This window comes from Onychostoma macrolepis, chromosome 17, assembly GCF_012432095.1.
Source record: "Onychostoma macrolepis isolate SWU-2019 chromosome 17, ASM1243209v1, whole genome shotgun sequence".
Taxonomy (NCBI): Eukaryota; Metazoa; Chordata; class Actinopteri; order Cypriniformes; family Cyprinidae; genus Onychostoma; species Onychostoma macrolepis.
In genome coordinates, this window is record NC_081171.1 from 2,449,979 (window position 1) to 2,475,681 (window position 25,703).

General features: G+C 37.9%; 1 protein-coding gene and 1 pseudogene across 3 annotated transcripts; both read left to right on the forward strand.

Moving 5' to 3' along the window:
• The first annotated feature begins 296 nt into the window (after nucleotides 1-296).
• On the forward strand, nucleotides 297-16,519 carry LOC131523472 (calpain-14-like; annotated as a pseudogene).
• Nucleotides 16,520-16,530: 11 nt separating this feature from the next.
• LOC131523470 (calpain-1 catalytic subunit-like) lies at nucleotides 16,531-25,099 on the forward strand. 3 transcript variants are annotated; one of them, XM_058749885.1, is made up of 23 exons: nucleotides 16,531-16,824; nucleotides 18,242-18,280; nucleotides 18,650-18,898; nucleotides 19,268-19,337; nucleotides 19,890-20,008; nucleotides 20,104-20,237; nucleotides 20,353-20,527; nucleotides 21,308-21,388; nucleotides 21,494-21,579; nucleotides 21,663-21,734; nucleotides 21,885-22,045; nucleotides 22,643-22,806; nucleotides 22,898-22,909; nucleotides 23,001-23,209; nucleotides 23,322-23,355; nucleotides 23,436-23,492; nucleotides 23,667-23,724; nucleotides 23,850-23,914; nucleotides 24,048-24,116; nucleotides 24,231-24,309; nucleotides 24,450-24,566; nucleotides 24,816-24,871; nucleotides 24,974-25,099. In XM_058749885.1, the coding sequence occupies exons 3-23, from the start codon at nucleotides 18,662-18,664 to the stop codon at nucleotides 24,998-25,000; spliced, it is 2,082 nt and encodes a 693-aa protein (XP_058605868.1). In that variant the 5' UTR covers nucleotides 16,531-16,824; nucleotides 18,242-18,280; nucleotides 18,650-18,661; the 3' UTR covers nucleotides 25,001-25,099. The 3 variants fall into 3 exon arrangements, with proteins under 3 accessions (XP_058605868.1, XP_058605870.1, XP_058605869.1); XM_058749886.1 differs by lacking the exons at nucleotides 16,531-16,824; nucleotides 18,242-18,280 and having other exon boundaries at nucleotides 18,635-18,898; XM_058749887.1 differs by lacking the exons at nucleotides 24,450-24,566; nucleotides 24,816-24,871; nucleotides 24,974-25,099 and having other exon boundaries at nucleotides 24,053-24,116; nucleotides 24,231-24,310.
• The last annotated feature ends 604 nt before the right edge of the window (nucleotides 25,100-25,703 follow it).

Genomic DNA, 25,703 nt, shown 5'->3' on the forward strand with positions numbered 1-25,703 from the left:
GTATGTTTTTATCATGCTTTCATTTCAGTTTTTGCATGCAATAGTCATGCATATGAAAGAATTGTGCATGCAAATGTATTTGTATTTGAGTATCAAAATCAATTGCATGCACATGATGCAAAGGCAGTGCATGTTTCCCTGCATGTCTCTGTAATATAAACAAAACTTAACCTGAAATTGTTTTTTTTTTAAATGAAATAGTAGTGCATTGTTTATTTCATTAGCTCTATACTTGTACTTTGCACAATAAAATTTAATGTAATCAAATGCTGAATATTCAAAAGATTTGAGCCGCAATGCCAGCACCTGGTGTGTGTTTAAACATCTTATCGGAGCGTAATCTCAAAGATGGACAGGGCTCTCCCAACGATCCTGAGAAGTTCCTGGATCAGGACTTCCACCGGCTCAAGCAGATCTGTCTGAAGGAAAGATTGAGATTTGTAGACAACTTGTTCCCACCAGAGATGAAATCAATCGGTTTGGGATCCCTGACACGTGAAGACCTTCAGAGAGTGGTGTGGAGGAGACCACATGTACGTGAACAACTTCACACACAAACTACTGTGTTTTTTCTTGATTTGCAAATGAGTGTGTGATCTGCTGTAAAGTGTAAAATAATTATACTGTTTCCTTCAGGAACTGGTGCCAAACCCTGTTTACATTGTCCAAGGAGCTTCACGGTTTGATATCATACAAGGTGTATTGGGTAGGGCTGCTGTGCTGTACATCATTGACACAATATAAACTGTAAGTTTTGTAAGTTTAATCTCTAACCAAATACTTACTTCTGTTGCATTTATAGTTATGTGTCATTAAATATTAATATAAAAATCCCCAGAGCAAGACACTTAATAGATAACGTGGCAGTGCAATAAAGCAATGAATCTGTCAGGATTATCGACTGTCTGTGTTTTGTTTTTTTGCTCCCATTGACCTAGTTTCTCCCGTGTGTCATGCCCATATTTAGTCCTTCCTGTTCCTGATCGTCTTGGTTCCCATTTGATTCAGCTGTGTTTCCCCAATTATCTTGTTTGGTTCTTAGTATTTAAGCCCTGTGTTTGCCTGTGTTCCCTGTTCGGTATTGTGTATGTCTTCATGGATGTGATCGTCTCATGCTAAGTGTGTTCCTGTCTACCCTATATACCCCGTGTTTGAGGGCATTAAAGACTGTGTTTATGGTGAATTCTCCTGCATCTCCACGTCTTGTTTGCTCCTCACTCCCTCACAGTAGCTGAGTCGTGACAGAATACCGGATCAACAAACAGTAAACTGCGTGTTCCCCCTCCGTTTTTGTTTCCGTTTTCATACAGTGTTTTTTGTTTCCGTTGTTCCCCTCATGGAGGCCTTCACCCATACCGAATACCTCCTCCTCTTGCTGGAGTAGGGGGACAGATCTCTCAAGGACCATACAAGTCTGTTCCTGATGTTAGCTAACACCACCAGCTACCCGGATGATGCGCTCTGCTCATTCTACGGCGCTAGTTTGAACACCGCGTGCACCGTCGTCCGAAGATGGTCCTCGAGAGGACTTCGCCGCCTTCGTGGAGTGGACTCCAGTGGGGATTTCTTTAAGACTGCAAGGGAAGCTCGGCTTCCCCTATAATGTCAAAAAATTAGTGGTCAAATATGTACTATTGTGTTAACATTTTACTGACTAAAAATGCGTTAGAACACGTTCATCTCGAAGACGAGTTCGTTAAGAATCAGCTATATATAGCAGGTCGGCTGACTTGATTTCCTTTTCATAGATTCCCGTAGCGTCACAGTGCATTTCGCTGTTGAAGCCTAGCATCCATTGACTTCAATAGGGCTGCTTTGAACAGTTTTTTTCAGTGCTTCAAAACTAGATGGTCATTGGATAAATGCTGCGATTATGTCCCGCCCACGGACGCTCAGCGTCTCTGGGGTGAATGGAGGAGTGGGCTGGCCTGGACTCCGGGCTTCTGCGTGATGATTGGAGGGTCTGTCGAAAGACTGCATCTCCTTTTGATTGACAGCGATTTTGTACTATAAAAAGTCGCTGACGCTGAAGCTATTCAAGCTCAGTCCCATAGCGGATTTTGCAAGTGTAGTCAAAAGACAAACTGCTGCAACCTATTTCTTGGTATTTGCTTGGCGAAATTGCTAGCCAATTTTCATCATTATACACCACATTCCTTGTTTCAGTTTAACCTAATTCCCACATATCCTCCGTCGAGTTTAATATCGTTTTTTTAGATCGTTTGTTCATTCATTCATTCATACAGTAGGCTAGGCTAGAATTTACGTATAAATAAATGGACAATTTTTATGATGTAGGCCGAAAATGAGCTTTCCCTCTCCTTCCCCGCCGCGATCAAGGAGCCAGCGCAGTGCAGAGCGACTGAGTGGAAGATCGTCCCAGATGCAGAGCCCATTCCGTCAGACCAGGTGTGAGAGCAGGCTACAATGCCCCGCCCTGAGGGAGCAAGCCGTGGATGGTGAGAGCGTGGAGTGGAGCTCCGCCCCCTCCACCACGGCTGAGGGTGATCTAATTGGGCTTCTGTGACTGCAGGACGTAGAGGGGGACCTAATAGATGGGAGGCAGACACACTCTGTCAGTTTAAATCTAGATTAAAGACACATCTCTTTATCCTGGCATACACATACCACATTAATACGCTTCTATTATTCAAATCCGTTAAAGGATTGTTAGGCTGCATTAATTAGATCAACCGGAACCGGGAACACTCCCCATAACACACGATGTACTCGTTACATCGTAAGAAGAATGGCATCTACGCTAATATTTGTCTGTTTCTTTCCTAGTCTGTTTCTCAGTCCGTATTCAATCAGATGGTGGATCAGCACCAAGAGATGATGTCTGCAGCCCTGATCGTCAGTGGGGAGCCCCTGAGACATAAATTTAAATTATAATAAACAAACAAATACAAATTATAAAAATACACAGAGAAACAATAAATGCATTAAACTATAAATTACAATTATAGCAAATGAATAAATCATATAAATGAAAAACTTCAAATAATGAATAAAACACAAATATAACAAATACATTAAATTATAAATTAAAATGCTCCATCGAGACAAGCCCACGGGAATCAGATAAGTCCTTTACACAATCTGACATGGCTGGGGTTGGAATTGAACCGCGGGTTTCGTCTAGCCAGAGGAGAACTGGCCCCCCGACTGAGCCTGGTTTCTCCCAAGGTTTTTTTCTCCATTCTTTTCACAGAGGGAGTTTTGGTTCCTTTCCGCTGTCACCTCTGGCTTGCTCAGTTGGGGACACTTCATTTCTAGCGATTATCGTCGATTTGGTTGCACAGATACTATTTAAACTAAACTGAGCTAGACAATGACATCTCTGAATTCAATAATGAATTGCCTTTAACTGAAAATTGAGAAAATTGAGTGTTTAATCTTATCATTATACTTTACTGACACTCTATCTTCCAATTTGATACTGTTAAGTGCTTTGACACAATCTGTATTGTTAAAAGCGCTATATAAATAAAGATGACTTGACTTGACTAGACTGGGAAACAGATCTGGAAGCCGACTTGCCCCCCCTCCTCTCTCCTTCATCCCCGCTGGTCCCGTCCAGTCCTCCTTGGTCTCCTGTCCCCACGTCCAGCCCAGAATGGGCTCCCGTTTCTCAGTCCAGCCGAGAGAGAGACTCAGTCCCCGAGTCCAGCCAGGAGTGGGCTTTGATTCCGGAGGGCAGCCCTGAGAGCCCGGAGTCTCATGAATGCACCACCCACCCGCCCGCTCCTGCCTCCTCCACCGCTGTCGTCTGGCAACCCCTCTGCCCACCGTCAGTGCAGTGCGAGCTCCGTGGGTCTGCCAGTCTCCATCGTCACTGGGGCTGGAGCATCCCTCACCACCGCCTCCAGCCTCCAAGGCCCGGACTCCACCTCGGCCCGTGGACACAGCGGCTCCACCTCGGCTCCTAGATCCCTCACCTCCACTGTCACCCGTCGTTCCACCAGCTCTACCGTGCTCCCTCGTCCCTCGGGCTCCGCCTTGACCGGCCATCGACCTGCCATCGCATCAGGACTCTGCTCCTCTGGTTGCACCTCGTCGCTCTGTCCCACTGGCTCCATTGTGCTCCTCCCTCCCGCCAGCTCCACCTTGGTCCTCAGTCGCTCCGGCTCTGCCACGGATCTCCGCCTCGGCTCCACCCTGGCTCGTTGGCTCTCCGTCTCCGCCTTGGGCTCCTCCACCACCATTGGTCGACCCCCTAGAGTCGTCGGCCATTCCTCCTCCATGGCTCCTCCCTATGTTGGCTCCACCGTGGGCCACCGTTATGGCTGTGGCTTGGTTCCAGCTTGGCTCCTCCTGCTCCAAGCCCCTCTTGTCTACTCCCTGGCTCCTTCCTCCTGCATTACCCCCCTGGACATGTTTCTGCGGCGTGAGGACGCACCTTCCGGGAGGGGGGAGTTATGTCAGGATTATGGACTGTCTGTGTTGTGTTTTTTGCTCCCATTGACCTAGTTTCTCCCGTGTGTCATGCCCATATTTGGTCCTTCCTGTTCCTCTTCATCTTGGTTCCCATTTGATTCAGCTGTGTTTCCCCAGTTATCTCGTTTGGTTCTTAGTATTAAAGCCCTGTGTTTGCCTGTGTTCCATGTCCGGTATTGTGTATGTCTTCATGGATGTTATCGTCTCATGCTACGTGTGTTCCTGTCTGCCCTAAGTACCCCGTGTTTGATGGATTAGACTGTGTTAATGGTGAATTCTCCTGCGTCTCCACGCCTTGTTTGCTCCTCGCTCCCTCACAGTAGCTGAGTCGTGACAGAATCAAACAGGCATATATTTGGTGAATACAATGGGAAAATAGTGAATACAAACTGAAAATCTATGTAAATAAAAAGAAAGAAATCAAAAAAAAAAAGCAAAACATTTCCTCCCCCTCAGGCCATCCAAGATGTAGATGAGTTTGTTTCTTTCATTCATTCCATCACTTGCTCACCAATGGATCCTCTGCAGTGAATGGGTGCCGTCTGAATGCAGCAGATAAAAACATCACAATAATCCACAAGTAATCCACACCACTCCAGTCCATCAGTTAACATCTTGAGTAGCCAATAGCTTAAACAAATCCATCAAGATGTTTTTCACTTCAAACTATTGTTTCTGGCTAAAATATGAGTCCATAATCCATAATAGAACTTCCTCCAGTGAAATAGTCCATCTCCTGTTGTCTCTCACATCAAAATCCAGTCACATACTGTATTTGTTTAGAGCTGTTTTGGACTGTTTTGGCTTATAAACGGTATTTGATTTACAGATTTCTCTCCTGGGGCTTGTACCATGAAGCCAGTTTAGCTGGCTAGCCAGGTAATTTTCAGTTTAGTTTGCTCCGGGGCAGGTTATTTTCTCAAACCGAAATTTAACCAATTAGCTTCAAGCAAAGTGACACATCTCTGACACAATAAAGCCACTCCTCCAGTTTCTCTTACTCCAAATTAAAGGACGCTACATAGTAAAACATTTTTAAAGATAAAATCATCTGATTTTTAGAAATTATTTTTTATAATTATTTTATTTTATATTATTTATTTAATTATTATACCCTTAATCCATTACACAAGCCAGCTTAGTTTAATAGTAATTATTAAGCTTTTATTTTAAAATAATATAAACATATGGATAATATGCAATGTAAATAAATTTTAGAATCAATAGCTTTAAACATGACTACATATGAGCTTAGATTTTTAAGTGTTTTTATACCTATAAATATTATCAACTCTATTAACTAACATTACAACTTTTACTTGAACTTATATGGTAAGATGTTTTCTTTAAGTTTTCCTCTTTCATGGATAGATTGTTTCATCTTGCTGTGTAAATGTGTTTAAATTCTTCATATTGTACAATATTTTAATCTTTGGTAGTGAATCACACTGACTCTCTCATGTGAAGTGAATCACAGTTTCAAGGCATGTGATTGGCTGCTCATTACTGATGTCACACATTCATGTGCACGCGCTCCATTAACTCAGGATCAAGCCTGAGTTGACAGAGAAAGTTGATGATCAGCTTCATGGTACCAACAAAGCTGGATTGGACTGGTTTGGTTTTGTCAACTCAAAACTAATCATGAAACCCTGAGTTTGTTCAGCCACCATCATGGTACAGGCCCCAGATTCAGACCAGACTGGAAGTGTTATTTTGGATTATGGACTTGTATTTTAGCCGGAAACAGCAGTTTGAAGTTAAAACCATCTTAGGGATGGATTCCTTTCACACAGCTTTTGGCTTCTCAGGATGTTAACTTCTTGAATATTCAGCATATTTTAGCTTAAAATGTCTTAAAGATGGATTTGTTTCTTAGAAACGTGCAGCTTTTGGCTTCACAACACATTAATTGATGGACTGGAGTGGTGTGGATTACTTGTGGATTATTGTGATGTTTTTATCAGCTGTTTGGACTCTCATTCTGACGGCACCCATTCACTGCAGAGGATCCTTTGGTGAGCAAGTGATAGAATGCTACATTTCTCCAAATCTGATGAAGAAATAAATTCATCTACACCGTGGATGGCCTGAGGGTGAGCACATTTTGAACTATGGGTGAACTATTCCTTTAATAAGAATAGAAGTACCCAAGCAGCTGTTCATGTAATTTTAATGTACTTGACTGAAGGTTAATTATATACTGTGAGATATATGCCATGTGTGTGTATGTGTGTATGTATGAAGGTAACTGCTGTTTCTGGCATCCGTTGGAGCTCTTACATCTCAAAAACTAATCACGAAGCAGGTTATCAATGATGAACAGACTTTCTCTGTGGATTATGCAGGAATCTTTCACTTCAAGGTAAACATTCAAACTGAGATCATTCTTAATGGGATGATTTAAACCATTTTCGGTGAACTGTTCCTCACTGACTATTATACGAGTTAACATTATTATACGAGTTACATATATATGTACCCTGTTGAAAAATCCAGCATATGCTGGTTAGGTATGTTTTGAAGCATGGCTGCTGGTTTGAGCTGGTCATGTGCTGGTCCTAAGCTGGTCCTGAGCAGGAGCTAGTTGCTTAGGACCAGTTTAGGACCAGCACACGACCAGCTTAAACCAGCTCAATCTAGCAGCCATGCTAAAACATATTTAACCAACATATGCTGCTTTTTTCAACAGGGTATATATATATATATATATATATATATATATATATATATATATATACATGCATACATACATACATACACACATATATATACACAGGTGCTGGTCATATAATTAGAATATCATCAAAAAGTTGATTTATTTCACTAATTCCATTCAAAAAGTGAAACTTGTATATTATATTCATTCATTACACACAGACTGATATATTTCAAATGTTTATTTCTTTTAATTTTGATGATTATAACCGACAACTAAGGAAAATCCCAAATTCAGTATCTCAGAAAATTAGAATATTGTGAGAAGGTTCATTGTTGAAGACACCTGGTGCCACACTCTAATCAGCTAATTAACTCAAAACACCTGCAAAGGCCTTTAAATGGTCTCTCAGTCTAGTTCTGTGGGCTACACAATCATGGGGAAGACTGCTGACTTGACAGTTGTCCAAAAGACGACCATTGACACGTTGCACAAGGAAGGCAAGACACAAAAGGTCATTGCAAAAGAGGCTGGCTGTTCACAGAGCTCTGTGTCCAAGCACATTAATAGAGAGGCGAAGGGAAGGAAAAGATGTGGTAGAAAGAAGTGTACAAGCAATAGGGATAACCGCACCCTGGAGAGGATTGTGAAACCAAACCCATTCAAAAATTCACAAAGAGTGGACTGCAGCTGGAGTCAGTGCTTCAAGAACCACTAAGCACAGACGTATGCAAGACATGGGTTTCAGCTGTCGCATTCCTTGTGTCAAGCCACTCTTGAACAACAGACAGCGTCAGAAGCGTCTCGCCTGGGCTAAAGACAAAAAGGACTGGACTGCTGCTGAGTGGTCCAAAGTTATGTTCTCTGATGAAAGTAAATTTTGCATTTCCTTTGGAAATCAGGGTCCCAGAGTCTGGAGGAAGAGAGGAGAGCCACACAATCCACGTTGCTTGAGGTCCAGTGTAAAGTTTCCAGTCAATGATGGTTTGGGGTGCCATGTCATCTGCTGGTGTTGGTCCACTGTGTTTTCTGAGGTCCAAGGTCAACGCAGCCGTATACCAGGAAGTTTTAGAGCACTTCATGCTTCCTGCTGCTGACCAACTTTATGGAGATGCAGATTTCATTTTCCAACAGGACTTGGCACCTGCACACAGTGCCAAAGCAACCGGTATCTGGTTTAAGGACCATGGTATCCCTGTTCTTAATTGGCCAGCAAACTCCAGAAAATCTATGGGGTATTGTGAAGAGGAAGATGCGATTATGCCAGACCCAACAATGCAGAAGAGCTGAAGGCCACTATCAGAGCAACCTGGGCTCTCATAACACCTGAGCAGTGCCACAGACTGATCGACTCCATGCCACGCCGCATTGCTGCAGTAATTCAGGCAAAAGGAGCCCCAACTAAGTATTGAGTGCTGTACATGCTCATACTTTTCATGTTCATACTTTTCAGTTGGCCAAGATTTCTAAAAATCCTTTCTTTGTATTGGTCTTAAGTAATATTCTAATTTTCTGAGATACTGAATTTGGCATTTTCCTTAGTTGTCAGTTATAATCATCAAAATTAAAAGAAATAAACATTTGAAATATATCAGTCTGTGTGTAATGAATGAATATAATATACAAGTTTCACTTTTTGAATGGAATTAGTGAAATAAATCAACTTTTTGATGATATTCTAATTATATGACCAGCACCTGTATATAATCTTTTTTTATTTTTTTTAATTTATTTATTTTTTCAGTTCTGGAGGTTTGGATCATGGGTGGATGTCGTTATTGATGACAAGCTACCAACCATTGACGGCCAACTCGTCTTTGTTCACTCCAAAACACCAAATGAATTCTGGCCTGCTTTATTAGAGAAAGCTTATGCTAAGTATGTATTACTTTAATAACAGAGATTTCCATCAGAGCTAGTTAGTTTAGTCCATAATTTTTATTTTTATTTGTTTGTTTTTTTTCATAGGAAAAAAACTTCTGGAAATCATGTCCTGATAATTGTGTTCTATGTTTTTCCAGAGTGTGTGGCTCGTATGCGGATATGGACATGGGAAGCATATCCGAAGCTCTCATGGACTTCACCGGTGGACCACACATGACTATTAAATTAAGTGAAGCATCAGGAAAGCTTTGGGACGCCATGAGACGAGCCGGCCAATCAGAATCCCTGATGGGATGTGGTACTCCTGGAGGGGTAAAGATGAGTCTTTAATATTATTAGAAAACAATGCAATTTCAAAGCATGAAGAGTTATATAATGCAGTGGTTTTCAACTGGTGGTCAGCACAGTATTTTTGTTTACATGACAGAATGACTAATATCACCTGTACAGACGCTATTATTCCATACTAAAATTAACTTTTCACAGCTTTTCACAACAGGGTAATTGTTAAACTTTACCATTAAGTGTTGCTATAATCTTAGACTTCCCGAAGTTGAATGCATCAAACTTTGCACGATTTCAATAACAACCGCGCCTCCCTTATAGACTAATTTTGTGCATTGTATTTTGTCAAATCTAAAGTGAACCAATTTTAAAATATTTAACAAATGCATTTATTTGAATTTGACATTTTAATAACCAGAAACGCAATGCATTTATTTGCAATTTACTTGCTACCCATAGATGAATTTGCATCAGTTTGATCGGATGCACAGCACCAACAACTAGATTTTTCTTCTCATGTTCAAAAGTTGTTAAGCTAATTTATTTTGCTGTTCTAAGAGGCCGTTCAAAAATATAACGTTTTTTTTTCTATAGTTTTTTTCTATGTAAATGTGCTAGATGGACATTTTTGACAGTTGCAACTCGCGTTTTTTGCGGTGTCTCGCGCATGGCACAACGTTCTAAAAATGTGACGCTCAAGTCAAAAGTTCTGTTTTTTTTAAAAAGGCAACTCGAGACTAGGGATGTACTCGAAGCCGAATACCTTATTCGGAAAGGCACGGATAATGACTTCAAAACGAATAAGGGATTTATCCGAATAACAGAAAAAATATTTGGCAGACACAATCACATGTTGCTGGAACAGCACTACATTAGTGAGGTCTGCGGTTGTTAAGATTTGTGCAATAATAATGGCTAGTACTGCTTTGATAGCGTTTGACACAGTTTCGTACAGATAATATCATGGTGATGATTGCGTTTGTCTAACGAATGTGGTCTCCTCAGCAATAAACTATCCGCACGCTCCTTTTTTGATTGCTGCCTGTCAGTGCCGGTGAAGCAGTGTTGCCAGCAGTGGCGGTTTTAGGCATGGGCGAACGGGGCAGCCGCCCGGGGCGGCATTTTTTCATGACACGTGGGGGGCGGCACAAGCACTTGGAAAAAAAAAAAAATCATCTGCGACGCTAAGCGGTTTTCTATTATCTATCATATTATCTATCATATAACTGTGCGGGGAATTGGCAAATTGGCGCCCCTGCTTGTTGAGAAGGTACCGAGCACAGAAGCTGTGTGAGAAGTGGAAAGGGGAGGGGGGTGCGGCCGCGGGGGACAGTTGACCTCTCCCAAATTAGTGGGACAAGTGGGCTAAAGTCAGTCACACCCAGGGGCGCGGGAAGTGTTTTTTTCATGTGGGCAACTGTTTAATTGTTGGGAATATATATAAAAAAAAAAAAATCGGAGTGTCTATTTAAGTGCAAATAGCTATGTTGCTGGCAGAGGCTATTTACATTAACTCCACCCACAAATGTATTATTGGGATAGTCAAATACGCAAAAGACGGTTACGAGTTGTCAGATTCTGTGGTGCAGATGGTAAAATTTGCGTTACACTTCTTTCGACACGATCGACCAGGGTTCAAATCTGCCTTTTGGCGAACTTTTTTTCTCCCTTTTAAATTTCAAATCACATCACATCAGAAAAGCATTTATTTTTTAATAAAAATGAAGGAAATAATCAAAGAGTTGAACATAAAGTATCGGGTAGGATTAGGGTAGGTGTAGAGAGGGCTGGGCGCTCAGAGGGGGTCTCGCCCGGGGAGTAATTCAATGTAGAACCGCCACTGGTTGCCAGATATTGCTACAAAAAACAAACACAACCAATCTCCTGAAAAATGCACCAAAATATGTTTAAATCTTATATTTTGCAAATAGGATACAGCACCTCTAACCTCAACCTTCATCTTCCCACTTTATTAATGTCCCAATTACTTTATTAACACTGTTACATTAAAACCGTCATGTACTGTTCAAGAAAAGTGACTTCCTGTATGGTCCGTATTGGATTCAATGTAATTCCACAAAAATTACGAGATATAAAAAAAACAAAAAAACATACAATCAATACACTTTTAATATCAGTACTTTTCACACATTTCAAAGAATGAATATCTGAATTTATGATTTATAAAAATGTTTTTAATCACTATTGTTTACTGCCACTCTCCCAGACCTGTGAGGACTTTGTGATTGCACATTTATTAACGATAATATCTTGGTCTAAACCTAAAGTTATATTTACAAATTATATATCATTTGAAAGGTTTTGAACTCTAGTTTTCTTATTTGGTGACTATTTTTCAAAGAAATGACAGCGTAATAGATAAATAGCGATATATTTTCCATTTGTGATTATGGTGCCAAACACACTCTTATTCTATACGTATGTTTTTACGTGTTTTAGAGATAGAATTCAAATTAAATAAGTTACTGCCCAAACTTCATTTTTTGAGATATCAACCTAAAATTTGGCACAAAACTTGTTCAGATGATTGGCTTTGATTTTCTTGAAGATTTTGTGGTAAACATGTTTTGTAAAATTGCTATTTTATATAAAATATAAAAATATATATATTTTCATATTTTCATACATTTAAACTTCTATAACTTCTTTTAAATTTTATAACTGTTTTTTACTTCTACAATAACCTGTGATGTTTCACCTTTAAAAAGATACCAAGCTTAAGTCTGTGCTCTGAAGTATTCAAGTTTTATAACAATTTTAGCCGGAAAAGTCATTTTTATGGCTATGCTCAAACTTTGACTTCCAGTTAAAAGGCTAACCAGTTTTGTTTTCACAAACTTTGAAATTAAAAAATTGTTAAACTCATCAAAACACTGAAACTAGGAAGCACTTCAGGACTAGAGCTGAGGAGTTCTGAAATACAACAAAGGAATTTGTTGTTATTTTGTATGTATTTCAGTTGCTTTTGAATGAATGCCTATGCGGGTCAAATTGACCCACAAACATCACAAACGTATAATCATGTCTGTATGTACACTTCACAACACATCAGTGTGTTGAAACTGTGTATGCATGTTCATGACCCTAAATGAGAAAGTAACAAAACTTCAACAAAAACAAGAGTTAAATAGTATTTCAGATAGATTAAAAAAAGAAATGATTTCTTTTTTTCCACTTTGGCTGACAAAATATTTTTTTTCTGTATGAATAAATGAGTGGGGGAAAAGCTACTTTTTTGGTTCGTAGGATAGTAAAAACTAAAATAACAAAATATAACCAAGAAATGCTATTAATTTGGGTCTGTAGAGTTGCCTTAGAGCATTAAAATATAGTACGAATGTGACAATTTTTTTTTGGACATATCAAAACACATCAGCGTGTTGACACTTTGCATGCATTCATGACCCTAAATGAGGAAAAGTCACAATTTCAAGAAGAAAAAAAACAAAAAAAAACATGTTAACTGATATTTCTGACAACTCAAAAATCAAAACGGGTCAAATTAACCCGCAACAGTACATGAGGGTTAAGTATTAAAACAAGTCCAGCGACGCTTATAATAACTAGATCTGGCAAGTGGCAACGGAGCGGAGTGGAACCAAGCTCCTTCAGTCATGCGTTTCACAGCTGCTGCGAGTCAGCCACATTAATTTATTCAGCTACATGATTTTAAATAATTTTTCATGTTTTCAAATTTTATTTTTGAACATGAAACATTTACGGAGGTCTGGACCTCATAGCTGGCTATGGGCATGGATGTGTAAAGTGAATGAGTGTAAACTATAGCCTATATGAATGAAATGAGTGCAAATCAATAGCCGCGTCGGGGTCTATGCGCGTTTGCGAGCTTTATTGTCATTCTGCTATGAGTAGGCTAGCAGAAAGTTGTTGACAAACAGCTACAGTCTTTTCTAGCTCTCAGTGATCAGTTCGATGCATTTCAATCTGGTTTTCGCTCTCATCACAAAACTGAAACCGCTTTAGTTAAGGTTTCTCTCTGGTGACTCGGGTAATCTCTCCATTCTCCTGCTGCTCGACCTCAGCTCAGTATTTGATACTGTCTGTCACAAGTTATTACTTTCCCGCCTTTCTGAGATGGGCATCTCAGGTGCTGCACTATCTTGGTTCTCTTCCTATCTCACTGATAGACAATACTACATCACTATGCATAATAATACATCTCCCACTACTTTACTCAGTCAGGGTGTACCCCAGGGCTCTGTTCTCGGGCCATTACTATTTATTACATACATCATGCCTGCAGACCAGACTCCATTCACCAGACCACATCACTATCTACCTGTGTTAATGAGCTAAAGGCCTGGCTCAGTTCTAATTTTCTCAGTTTGAATTTAAACAAAACGGAAATTTGAATCACTGGCCCCCCTTCACTAACAAAAAAATATAGTAAATGCTCCCAGTTTCAACCTTAATGCTACAACAGTTTTTCCATCTGCTACTGTCAGAAATTTAGGCATTACTCTTGATCCTGCACTGACTCTGGATGCTTACATTAGTAAACTATCCAGAGCTGCATTTTTCCAGCTTCGTCGCTTAGCCCAACTTTGATCATATGTTTCTCCAAAAGATGCTAAATCATTAGTGCATGCTTTTATTACATCACGCCTTGACTACTGTAATGCTTTTTTTGCCGGATAACCATTGCACTCTATCTCTCGTTTACAATATATTCAAAATTCTGCTGCAAGAATATTAACCCATACTAAGCAATCTGCTCATATTATCCCTATCTTATTTAAACTGCATTGGCTACCTGTATCATCCTGCATTACTTACAAAATTCTTCCTCTTACTTTTAAATCACTCAATGGCCTTGCTCCCCCTTATCTCTCTGATCTACTGTCTCCTTACATTCCGCCTCGATCACTTTGATTGTTAGGATGTGAACAACTTACTGTACCTAGATTTTGTCTATCCTCAATGGGTGGCAGACCATTTTCCGTGGAAAATGGAACTCTATACCTCTGGCACTAAGGTCAATAACCTCTCTCTCTGTATTTAAATCACAACTCAAAACCTACTTGTTTAACCAATACTATCAGTCATATCATGTTCTTTAGACATTCTTCTCATCCTATACTACCAGCTGTCATTCTCTCTGAGTATTTTCATTTTGTTTATTTTTTGTTGCATTTTCTATTCTTTGTTTGTTACTTATTGACATTACCTTTTTTTTCTATTGTTACTTATACTATGTCTGTATCTCTATTTTCTGTACATAATTGTACCATGATATGCAACTGCAATCATGTCTACATGTGACTGGGCAACTGTCTACTGTCCACTTAACTGATTAATTGATTGTGATAGGACTGTTACGATTATGTGAATCGACTGTCTATTGTGTTTCTGCTTTTGTACAGCGTCCTTGAGCTCGGGAAAGGCTCTATATAAATTAAACATTATTATTATTTCTATTTTATTTTATTTTTTCACCTTTTTTTTAAATTTTGTCAAATTTATACGCAAAGTTTCACGGGAAAATAAGATGAATAAAGTTATTTTTCTTTTTTGATAAAGGTTTAAATAGAAGATATTTACAAAGTTATAATTTTAATTGAAAAAGAATACTTTCTTTAGTTATACAATGCATATTTGTTAAATGAAAACTACGACTCAAACAGATTTGCATTTAAAATGGTATTTTTATGTAATTTGACGAACTTCCGGTTTAATCCACGCCCACTTCCGGATCTATCCGAATACAGATACAAATAATTATGAGATTGTCACAGATACAGATACAAATAATGGCTCCGCTGCACACCCCTATACTCGAGACCATGTTTTTTTCTCATTCCACTGCCCGCGTTTCACGTTTTTCACAGCAAAAACAAGTTTTATATGAACAGCCTCACACTATTAAATAATTAATTGCATTTTTTACTATTTGCATTTTGTGTAGTATTTTTTTTCAGGACAGACCAGCCTGTGAAGAACCAATCATATCATTTTATAATAGCATGCACAATTGAAATGGAAGTCCTAAAATCACTTTATTCCTTTAGCAGGCAGGTCTACTGAAAAATAAGGTGTTGCCCAATGGTCTTGTGGAAATGCATGCGCACGCGATCACAGGAGTTGCAGAGGTGAGACCTTAGTTATTTTGGCTCGATTAAGTTGAAAGGAAGTGTTTCCTGGGATCTAATGAGGTGTTCTCTCACAGGTTGTATGTAAAGATCGTCCAGTGAAGCTGCTGGGGATCTTTAACCGTTGGGGTCATGGAGAGTGGAACGGAGACTGGAGTGACAGGTCTGAATTCTTCTGTTTTAATCAATATTTCTCTATAATTCCTCTATATATCAATTAGGCATCTGACATCTTGTTAATCTGCTCTCTTTAGATCCCCATTGTGGGAACATGTACGTCCTGAGGACCAAAAATACAACGTTGTACTCGACAATGGAGAATTCTGGTGAGCAGAAATAAGAGCCAAATGTTTTATATCTCTTGCCTTTTCTTGATTTTTGTGCATATACTGCACAATTGCAAGTCACTATATTTAGTTTTCTGTCTCTGCAGGATGTCAATGGAGGATTTCTGCCAGAATTTTTCAGATTTGGATATATGTTATTCAGATGTGAACGTTCTTGCTGGATCTCATTCTTCCTCCAGTGGGTGTTAGGAACAACAGCGGGAGGCTGCTCAAATGACATGGGTAATCCAACTCTTATTATTCTACAGCTATTTTTTACATGAGGATGCAACTTCAAGTCACTTCATGCACTGTTTGACAAGCTATTCTTTTTTTACGAAGTAGATCCTTGTTGACCGCGGTTGCTTTTAATCAAGATATTGTGTAGATAGTATGTTTCTGTAGAATGTTTGTCTCCAGACTCTGGATAATAGAGGTTTTCAATAATTCAATGTTTTGTTCTCAAATATTTCTCACATGATTAATGGCAGCTTAATTTGGAGATCAGATTCAGATATTTCTCCCTTTTCTTGCATTTAAAGACAGTTTTTCAAGGAATCCCTAGTTCCATGTGACTCTTAAGGAGACTGTTGGATACTCCAGAGATGAAAGCTCTCCAAATCTCCTCGTGTCTCTCATTCAGAAATCTCACAAGAGAAACAGGCACCTGGCCAGCAATTTCCATATTGGCTTTAACATTTATGAGGTTTGTAGAAATCTATTTTGAGTTTGCATAAGACCTTCTTTCCTTGAATAAAATATTTACTGTAGTACATTTTATATTTGTTGTCTTGCAGGTGCCAGCTCATGTATGTATTGAATATATTCCTCCTGATACATACACAATTTTGAGTTTGTTTTGCAAGGGCAGAATAACATTTTTGCTTATTCACTAGTTAAAGGTCCGGAGGGAAAAATTCCCTGCATCATTCTTCAGAACCAATCCCACTGGAAAAACCAAAACCTTCCTCAATGCTCGGGAAGTCATGGAGTTTTTCCGATTTAAAGCAGGCGAATACCTCATCGTTCCTTCTTTCCAGCCAAACGAAGCTGCGTCCTTCCTTCTGACAGTCTATTCAAAGACAGAAGCCATCATTGAGTAAGAGCTTGGATTATTAACATTAGAGCATGGGCTAGATGCTTAAACAGTCATTTATGCTAATGCTATTTCTGCATACAAACCTGGGATACGAGAATCTACAGGTTCTTTACTAGGATTGATTTGTAGATTTTGATGTGTCTTCAGAGACAGTTCTGGATATGGCATGACAAGAACAAAGGTATATGACAGCTTGGGGTGTTTGTTTTTTCGATGTTTCATGTGTTTTGAAAGTATATGTAAATGAAATTACACTGGAAAACTTTATTGTTCTCGTTCTGCGCATGGATTGCATGGCCAGTGAGTCTAAATCATTAACCTAATTGTGTTGTACTATACATTCTGAATCGGATAAGGAATCGGTTTTGAATTAAGTTGAATTGTGAGGTGTCTAAAGATTATCACCCCTATATCACATCAAAGATTGATAGGTATGGTAGAAACGAGCTTCATAATGCATATTTCATCAAGATAATGAAATTGCATCCAATCCTAAACTAATGCACTCACTGTATATGAACTTATATTATCATCACCAGAGACATTTAAGAGACTCTCTGGTGAGGGCCGAATATGATGTTGGGAGAAAATTAAGTAATGTTTTTTTATACAAATATTTAATTAATCAAAATTTGTGGTAAGATTAATAAAAATCACAATCCATAACAGTAGAATTAACCAATGCTCTGTTGTTGTAGTGGATGCATCTCACCCTGTACTCATGATCCAGATGAGACTGAGAAAATGGATCCTGGACAGACTTCTGAGGCCTCACTGATAACAATACAGAAATAAAATATGCAAATCTATAGCTGCGTCGCAAATCGCGTACTTATGCACTATTTATGACGTTTTGTAGTATAAATAGTGCGAGTAGTGTGTTCACACTAAAAACTCCAAAAAGAAAAGTACATAGTACATAAGAACATAGTGTATAGTGTGTCATTTGGGACGCAGCTTAAGACTTAAATGCAACTTTACTTTCATACTTGATACAATAGACATAATGCAGGCTTGTTAACTACAATTTATTTCATTGTGCATAAGGTAATTGATTGGATTTGATATAATTAATTATGTGGAGAGAGAGAGAGAGAACTTTTGTAACCAGAAAACTTTTATTCAGATAACAATAAATCTACAGTTTTAGATATTTTTTTTTTAATTTTGAAAACTGTTTGCAAACTCTATGCACTGTGCCCTATGATTTATTACAACCACTAAATAAATAGTTATATCTCAGCATTCACTTTGTCATCATGCTTATGTTGTGGACACTTTACTAATTACATACTGTGACATTTGCACAATATTTAAATATTGACCTGAGAGTCATAATGTTACATCACACCTGAGTGGGTGGAGTCGGACTTTAAAAGGCTTCTCCTGAAACTTCCTCCTGCTCTTTGCTTTGTAGAGGACGGAATACTCTTCCAGCTACAGTAAGAGACTACAGGTATGTTTTGAATCATTTCATCTTGCTATCATTTCAGTTTTTACATTTACAATATCTGTGTGTGAGAAGGAAACTATCAACTGACATGCAAATGGATTTGTGTTTTAGTTCAGTCATTTACATGAACATAGACATGCATGGAAAAACCATTGCAGCATGCATGTGTCATTTGGATAAACCTAAACCAAAAACAAATAAATAAGCATACAGGTTAATGTATTTTTTTCATTGTTTACTCTATTTCATTTTACTCTGTACAATAAAGTTTAATCTAATTGACTGAATAGTAAAATGTGAGTAATCCGAAATGAAAGCTATTGCAACCTGTTCACCATAAAGAAAAGCATTGTGCTGCTGTCTATTCAACAGATTTGAGCCGCAATGCCAGCACCTGGTGTGTGTTTAAACATCTTGTCGGAGCGTAATCTCAAAGATGGACAGGGCTCTCCCAACGATCCTGAGAAGTTCCTGGATCAGGACTTCCACCGGCTCAAGCAGTTCTGCCTGAAGGAAAGATTGAGATTCGTAGACAACTTGTTCCCACCAGAGATGAAATCAATTGGTCTGGGATCCCTGAAGCGTGACGACCTCTGGAGAGTCGTGTGGAAAAGACCACATGTACATGAACATCTTCACACACAAACTCGATACATTCATAGCAGAAACCTCAGAAATTAACTTGTTGATCATGACAGATTTTCACCTGAAATCTAAAGTAGCCTAAAGCCACTAGGCAAAATGCAAATACATCTTGTTGACCATTGTGATGCTAAGTTGATGTTGACATTAGGGTGTGGGTGGTCGTAAAGCTGAACATCCACAAAGGAACAGCATGTCATGTCATGCATGCTTTTCTGTTTGGTTTAGTTTGTATTTTCGATCTAGAATTTAAAATTTAAGGCTCTCTGCTTCTTTTTAGTGATTTGTGCCATTGTGATTGTGTCTGATCTGCTGTAAAGTGTGAAATTAATCATCTGTTTCCTTTAGGAACTGGTGTCAAACCCTGTTTACATTGTTCAAGGAGCTTCAAGGTTTGATTTTATCCAAGGTCGATTAGGTAGGTCTGATACAAATATATATTATGTGCTTACAAGCTACGAATGTAGATTTGGTGAAGGTCATGCAATATTCTCTACTATGTAATTATATGCCGTTTTATATAAATGTAAAATTCCAACAATGTCCATACCAAACCTGCAGTGTGTACTTAAAGCATACATAAAAAATGCATTAGAAACAAAATGCAATACATCAATGCAATTAACTAAAGCAAAAGCGAAACATTATCATTTAGAGATGATGAGAATTTCAAAGGTCGCAGGCCTCAACGGCTTAATAGATAAAGTGGCAGTGCAATAAAGCAATAAATCAGTTAAATAGGTGTGTACTTTATGCACAATGTGAATATAAACAAACAAACAAAAAAAATGTACAGAGACATTTTAAAAGGAATAGAAGTTGAACTCAGTCTTTAGGTCAAGTGAAAATGTTGCTAGTTGGAGTAGAATTTAATAACAAAAAAAAATCCAGTTGCATGCAGCTGTTTTCCATTTTATGGAGTTGTAATGTTTTTGACAAATATATACTCCATATGTGTGTATGTATGAAGGTAACTGCTGGTTTCTGGCATCCGTTGGAGCTCTTACATTTCAAAAACGAATCATGAAACAGGTCATCAACGATGAACAGAATTTCTCTGTGGATTATGCAGGAATCTTTCACTTTAAGGTAAGTGTTTAAACCATTTTTGGGCAAGCTGTTCCTTTAAGAGCTAAAGCGTCTATATTGTCTATAACAGCTGAACTGTCATCTTTTGTTTTCAGTTCTGGAGGTTTGGATCATGGGTAGATGTTGTTATTGATGACAAACTACCAACTATTGATGGCCGACTCATCTTTGTTCAGTCCAAAACACCAAATGAATTCTGGCCTGCTTTGTTAGAGAAAGCTTATGCTAAGTATGTTTCAGTTAATTTATTCATAATGAATTTCATTGAACAATCTTTTACCTTTGATTTTTCATTTATGCTTTCTGCTTCAAATGATGTAATATTGTCGTCTTTTTTTATCCAGAGTGTGTGGCTCCTATGCAGATATGGACGCAGGAAACATATCCGAAGCTCTCATGGACTTCACCGGTGGACCACACATGACCATTAAACTAAGTGATGCATCAGGAAAGCTGTGGGACGCCTTAAAACGAGCCAGCCAATCAGAATCCCTGATGGGATGTGGTACTCCTGGAGGGGTAAAGATCAAGTCTTTAACATCGTTATACAACAATGCAATTATTTTATTTCCAAAAAAAAAAAAAAAAAAGTTACTTCAAATAGATTCATTCATGTTTTTTTGAAGATGAAGGCATGTCACAACCTGACAAATATGTTTGGCACAAATGCATGTGTTTGAATGTAATATTTCATATCCAGAAATGTCATGCACTTAATTTCTAATTTGACTCTCATTTACCAACTGAATTTGCACCAAAATACAGTAGAGTTAGATCTGTTGATTAGACAAACAGATTTTAACAAGACATGGGAAGTATTTTATTCTCCTCCCTTTAAAAATGTGTTTAAGCCTATTCATATATAGGCTCATTTCCACCATGGAATAAAACTATTTTAAAAGTAATTGTGACTTTTGACTTTCCAGAATTACTAAGTATAATCTCAGAATTTTGACAATTTTGAATTTTTCTCAGAATTCTGAGATTAAAACTCGCAATTCTGTTTTTTTTTTTGTTTGTTTGTTTTGTTTACACCATGGAATTAAAAAAAATAATAATAATAATAATAGCTACTTTTTATCTCACAATTCTGTTTTCTTACAGAAGTGTGAGTTTCACCTATCTTGATTTCTATTTCATAATTTTGTAAAAAGTCAGAATTGTGAGATTTCTAAAATTCTTTACATTTATTATTTGTACTTAGCATGTTTTTTCCCTGCATTGAGAACAGACCAGTCTACCTGTTAAAAACCATGCAAACATGATCACAAAAGTCCTAAAATCACTTTGTTCCTTTAGCAAGCAGGTTTACTGCAAAATGACGTGTTGCCCAATGGTCTTGTGGAAATGCATGCGTACACGGTCACAGGAGTTGCAGAGGTGAGAACTAATTTGGTTTACAGTTTTGATGTGTTTAGTATCTTTTGGCTCAATTATGTTGATAAGGAAGTGTTTCCTGGGATCTAATGAGGTGTTCTCTCACAGGTTGTATGTAAAGGTCGTCCTGTGAAGCTGGTGAGGATCTTTAACCCTTGGGGTCATGGAGAATGGAACAGAGACTGGAGCGACAGGTCTGGATTCTTCTGTTTAAATTAATATTTCTGTATAATATATCAATTAGGCATCTGACATCTTGTTAATCTGGTCTCTTTAGATCCCCGTTGTGGGAACTTGTACGTCCTGAGGACCAAAAATACAAAGTTGTGCTTGACAATGGAGAATTCTGGTGAGCAGAAATAAACATTCAAAGTCTCTAAAGTTATTTTAGATCAATGCTTCTTATATATCTCTTGTTTTTTGTTTTTTTATTGCTTTTTATGGATATAAGGCATAGTTGCATGTCACTATATTTACAGCAGGTTTTCTGTCTCTGCAGGATGTCAATGGAGGATTTCTGCAGGAATTTTTCAGATTTGGATATATGTTGTTCTGATGTGAACGTTCTTGCTGGATCTACATCTTCCTCCTGGAAAACTGAAGTGCACAGAGGCCAGTGGGTGTTAGGAACAACAGCGGGAGGCTGCTCAAATGACATAGGTAATCCAACTCTTTTATATCATTCTTATTACATCAGTTTGTTTAAGCATACGGATGCAAGTCATGTCAAAATAAGACAATTTATTGAAAATGAATTATGTATGGCTTTGTTGAAGGTTGATTGTGATTGGTTGACAGCAATGCTTAAAGTGAAAAACATGAGGTGCTTGCTTTACTTTGAGCGTGGACGTGATGGTACTTTTAGTTCAGAGAGTGATTTAGATGTTGAATCAACAACTGATCAGAAAGATTCAGTAAAGTATTCATCAGACTGATCCAACCCGTTCACATTAGTTATTCTGAACAATTCATTCAAAAGAGTCACTTGCTTTATGATATTGCGTTCAACTGGAGAGAACAACTCAATAGAAAGACTTTCCATTATTTTGGAATCATTTTATCTCTTTTTATTACTCAAAACTTTCACAGGGGAACAAACAAGTTTGCAAACGAATGCAAATTTGAGTCTTTTTCTTGGTTATCAAAAGTTCTGTTTTCTAAGGGAAGTTAACCACGGCTATTAAACAGTCTGAGTTATGACACTTCTTTAACAGCCTATAGACTACAAGTCTCTTTTTTTTTTGTGTGTGTTTATAGACAGTTTTTCAAGAAATCCCCAGTTTCGTGTGACTCTTAAGGAGACTGTTGAAGACCCCAGAGATGAAAGCTCTCCAAATCTCCTCGTGTCTCTCATTCAGAAATCTCACAAGAGAAACAGGCACCTGGCCACCAATTTCTATATTGGCTTTAACATTTATGAGGTTTGTAGCAATGCATTCTGACAGCTTATGAATTTGCAAAAGACTCTTCACTTGAATGAACATTTATATTTGTTTTCTGTTACTCTTGCAGGTGCCAGCTCATGTACGTATTTAACATATTCCTGAAACACTTGGTTGAATTTTGGGTTTGTTTTGCAGAGACGGAGTAATCTATATTGTTCCTTATTCTCCAGTTAAAGGACCAAAGGGAAAAATTCCCCGCCTCATTCCTCAGAAACGCCCGTCTCATTGGAAAAAATGAATCCTACATCAATGCTCGGGAAGTCATGGAGTTTTTCCGATTTAAAGCAGGCGAATACCTCATCGTTCCTTCAACTTTCAAGCCAAACGAAGCTGCATCTTTCCTTCTGACAGTCTATTCAAAGACAGAAGCCATCATTGAGTAAGAGTTAATGCATGTTAGGCTGGGATTTGACAAGCTATTTGGACATAAAAAAATCACCTATATCAGCTAGTAGCAGCTTTTATTAAATATTTTGATGTTGTGTCTTCAGAGACAGTTCTGGATATGGCGTGACAAGAAAAAAGGTAGCACAGCTTGGGCTATATACTGTACAAATGTAAGCTTTGAAAGTAAATATATTTTCAAAGATTTCCATTTTTCTCAGAAGATTCCCCGGGATAATGATGAATCCTTCCAGCTCTTTCCAAAATATGCTGATAAGGTACATGTGGGACTCTAACAGTTCTGAATTATGAGGGAATGTGACTGATTATGATCAGAAATTGACTGAAAAAATGCAGCTGAAAGTAACAAAAATTCCCCAGATATTTGTAACATTTGATATATTTCCTAATATTATATGTACAACCAAATCATCATTGTCTGTTTATGTAAGTATGGAGAGGTGGACGCTGAGCGACTTCAAAGACTTCTGAATGAGAATCTTTATGCAGGTGATGCTTCAAACTTCTTCCTCCAGAGAAAAGTCACAATATAAGCTCATACTTTTAAATCTCATATTCCTGCTTTGCTTCCAGTGATCTCTGATTCTGCGTGTGGTTTTGGTCTGATCTTTCAGGAAATTCACAGAAGACAGCAGGATTCAGTTTGGATTTGTGTAAGAGCTTGGTGGCGCTGATGGATGTATCCTCAAATATAAAGGATCAGAGTGAGAAAATGCTTTCAGACACTTTTGCATGTCGTTTGTAAATTATAGAAAAAAACAAAAAAAATCACATTTTACAAGTTTCATGATGCTCTTTAACAACAAACACAGCTCAGTGTCACTGGAAGGCTGAGTGAATTTGAATGCCTTCGTTTGTGGAAACAAGCGGTTTTTCTAAAGGTAAAAGTGCAACACATTTCTATTTTTTTTTTTTCATTAGCTACATATTCTATTTTCAAAATGCACATTATATAAGTAACATTATTCGCAATTGCTCTTTTGTCTGTTTATCAGGACGTTTTCTATGGCAAGGATGTTTCGCGCACTGGAAGTCTGTCTCTGAATGAACTCCGAAATGCTCTAACGATTACAGGTAACATTATTTTCTATGTTAAGACTGTTAACACACTTCTATGTTCTCAAATGATCTTAAAGTCATAAAGGCTACATCACCATTTAATTACTTACCATACAAAATAATAGAATGGATATGCTCATACTTTTGTTTTCTAGGGTTTGTATTGAGTGACAGTATGCTGAATCTCATGGCTCTACGATACGGCGACTCTAATGGTGAAATTACATTGGAAAACTTTATTGTGCTCGTCCTGCGCATGGATTGCATGGCCAGTGAGTCTAAATCATTAACCTGTTGTGTACTATTATAGTTCAAAATTTTATGTTCAATAAAAAATCCTAAAAATAAGTAAAAATAGATAAGTTAGAATTCAACTTAAATGATTCGATTCATGTTTTATAAAGATAATTAAATGACTGCATAACATCCACACCAAACCTCTGTAGTGCATTATGTACTTGTTATGTCTGGATTATTTGTTAATTTATACACTTAAGATAAATTAATATTATCATCACCAGAAACATTTAAGAAACTCTCTGCTGGAGGGCCAAACATGATGCTGGGAGAAAATGAAGTAATGTTATTAATGCAAATATTTCATTCATCAGAATTCATAGTAAGATTAATAAAAATCATAGATCATAACAGCTGTTTAACCAATGCTCTGTTGTTGTAGTGGATGCATCTCACCCTGTACTCATGATCCAGATGAGACTGAGAAAATGGATCCTGGACAGACTTCTGAGGCCTCACTGATAACAATACAGAAATAAAATATGCAAATCTAAGACTTAAATGCAACTTTACCTTCATACTTAATACATTTGGCATAATTCAGGCTTGTTATTCATCATTTATTTGATTTTGCATATGGTGATAAATTGTGATGTGCATTTTATTAAATAGCCTATAGAATGAATTGTGTGGAGAATTTAGCTTATTTAATTACAGTTTTCAGTCAGAAACTTTCATCCAGATCACACTAATCTAGTTTGGCTTTTTTTTTTTTTTTTTTTTTTTAGCTTCATTGTTACGTTTTAAGGAGATGAACAAACATCACAATGTCTAAAATTAGGAAAATCTGTTTGCTGTACTGTGCTACATACTGTATACTAACCAATAAATTAATACTCCGTACCTGAGAATTCACTGTTCTGTCGTACATATGTTTTGACACGTTACTACTTTACACTTACAGTAAAATGCAGTCTAACGCCATAAAGAACTCGAATAAATGAACTTTGAACTCCAATGAATGATTCCTACTACGGTAAAGCGCTAGCTCATGAATAGTAATTAGATACCGTGACGTTCGCCTAATAGCGCTCACTGATTTGCTGAGTGTCAGAATGGCGAACGAATCCGACTACACGATGAACTTGACTTATTAATATTAATTAGAAACA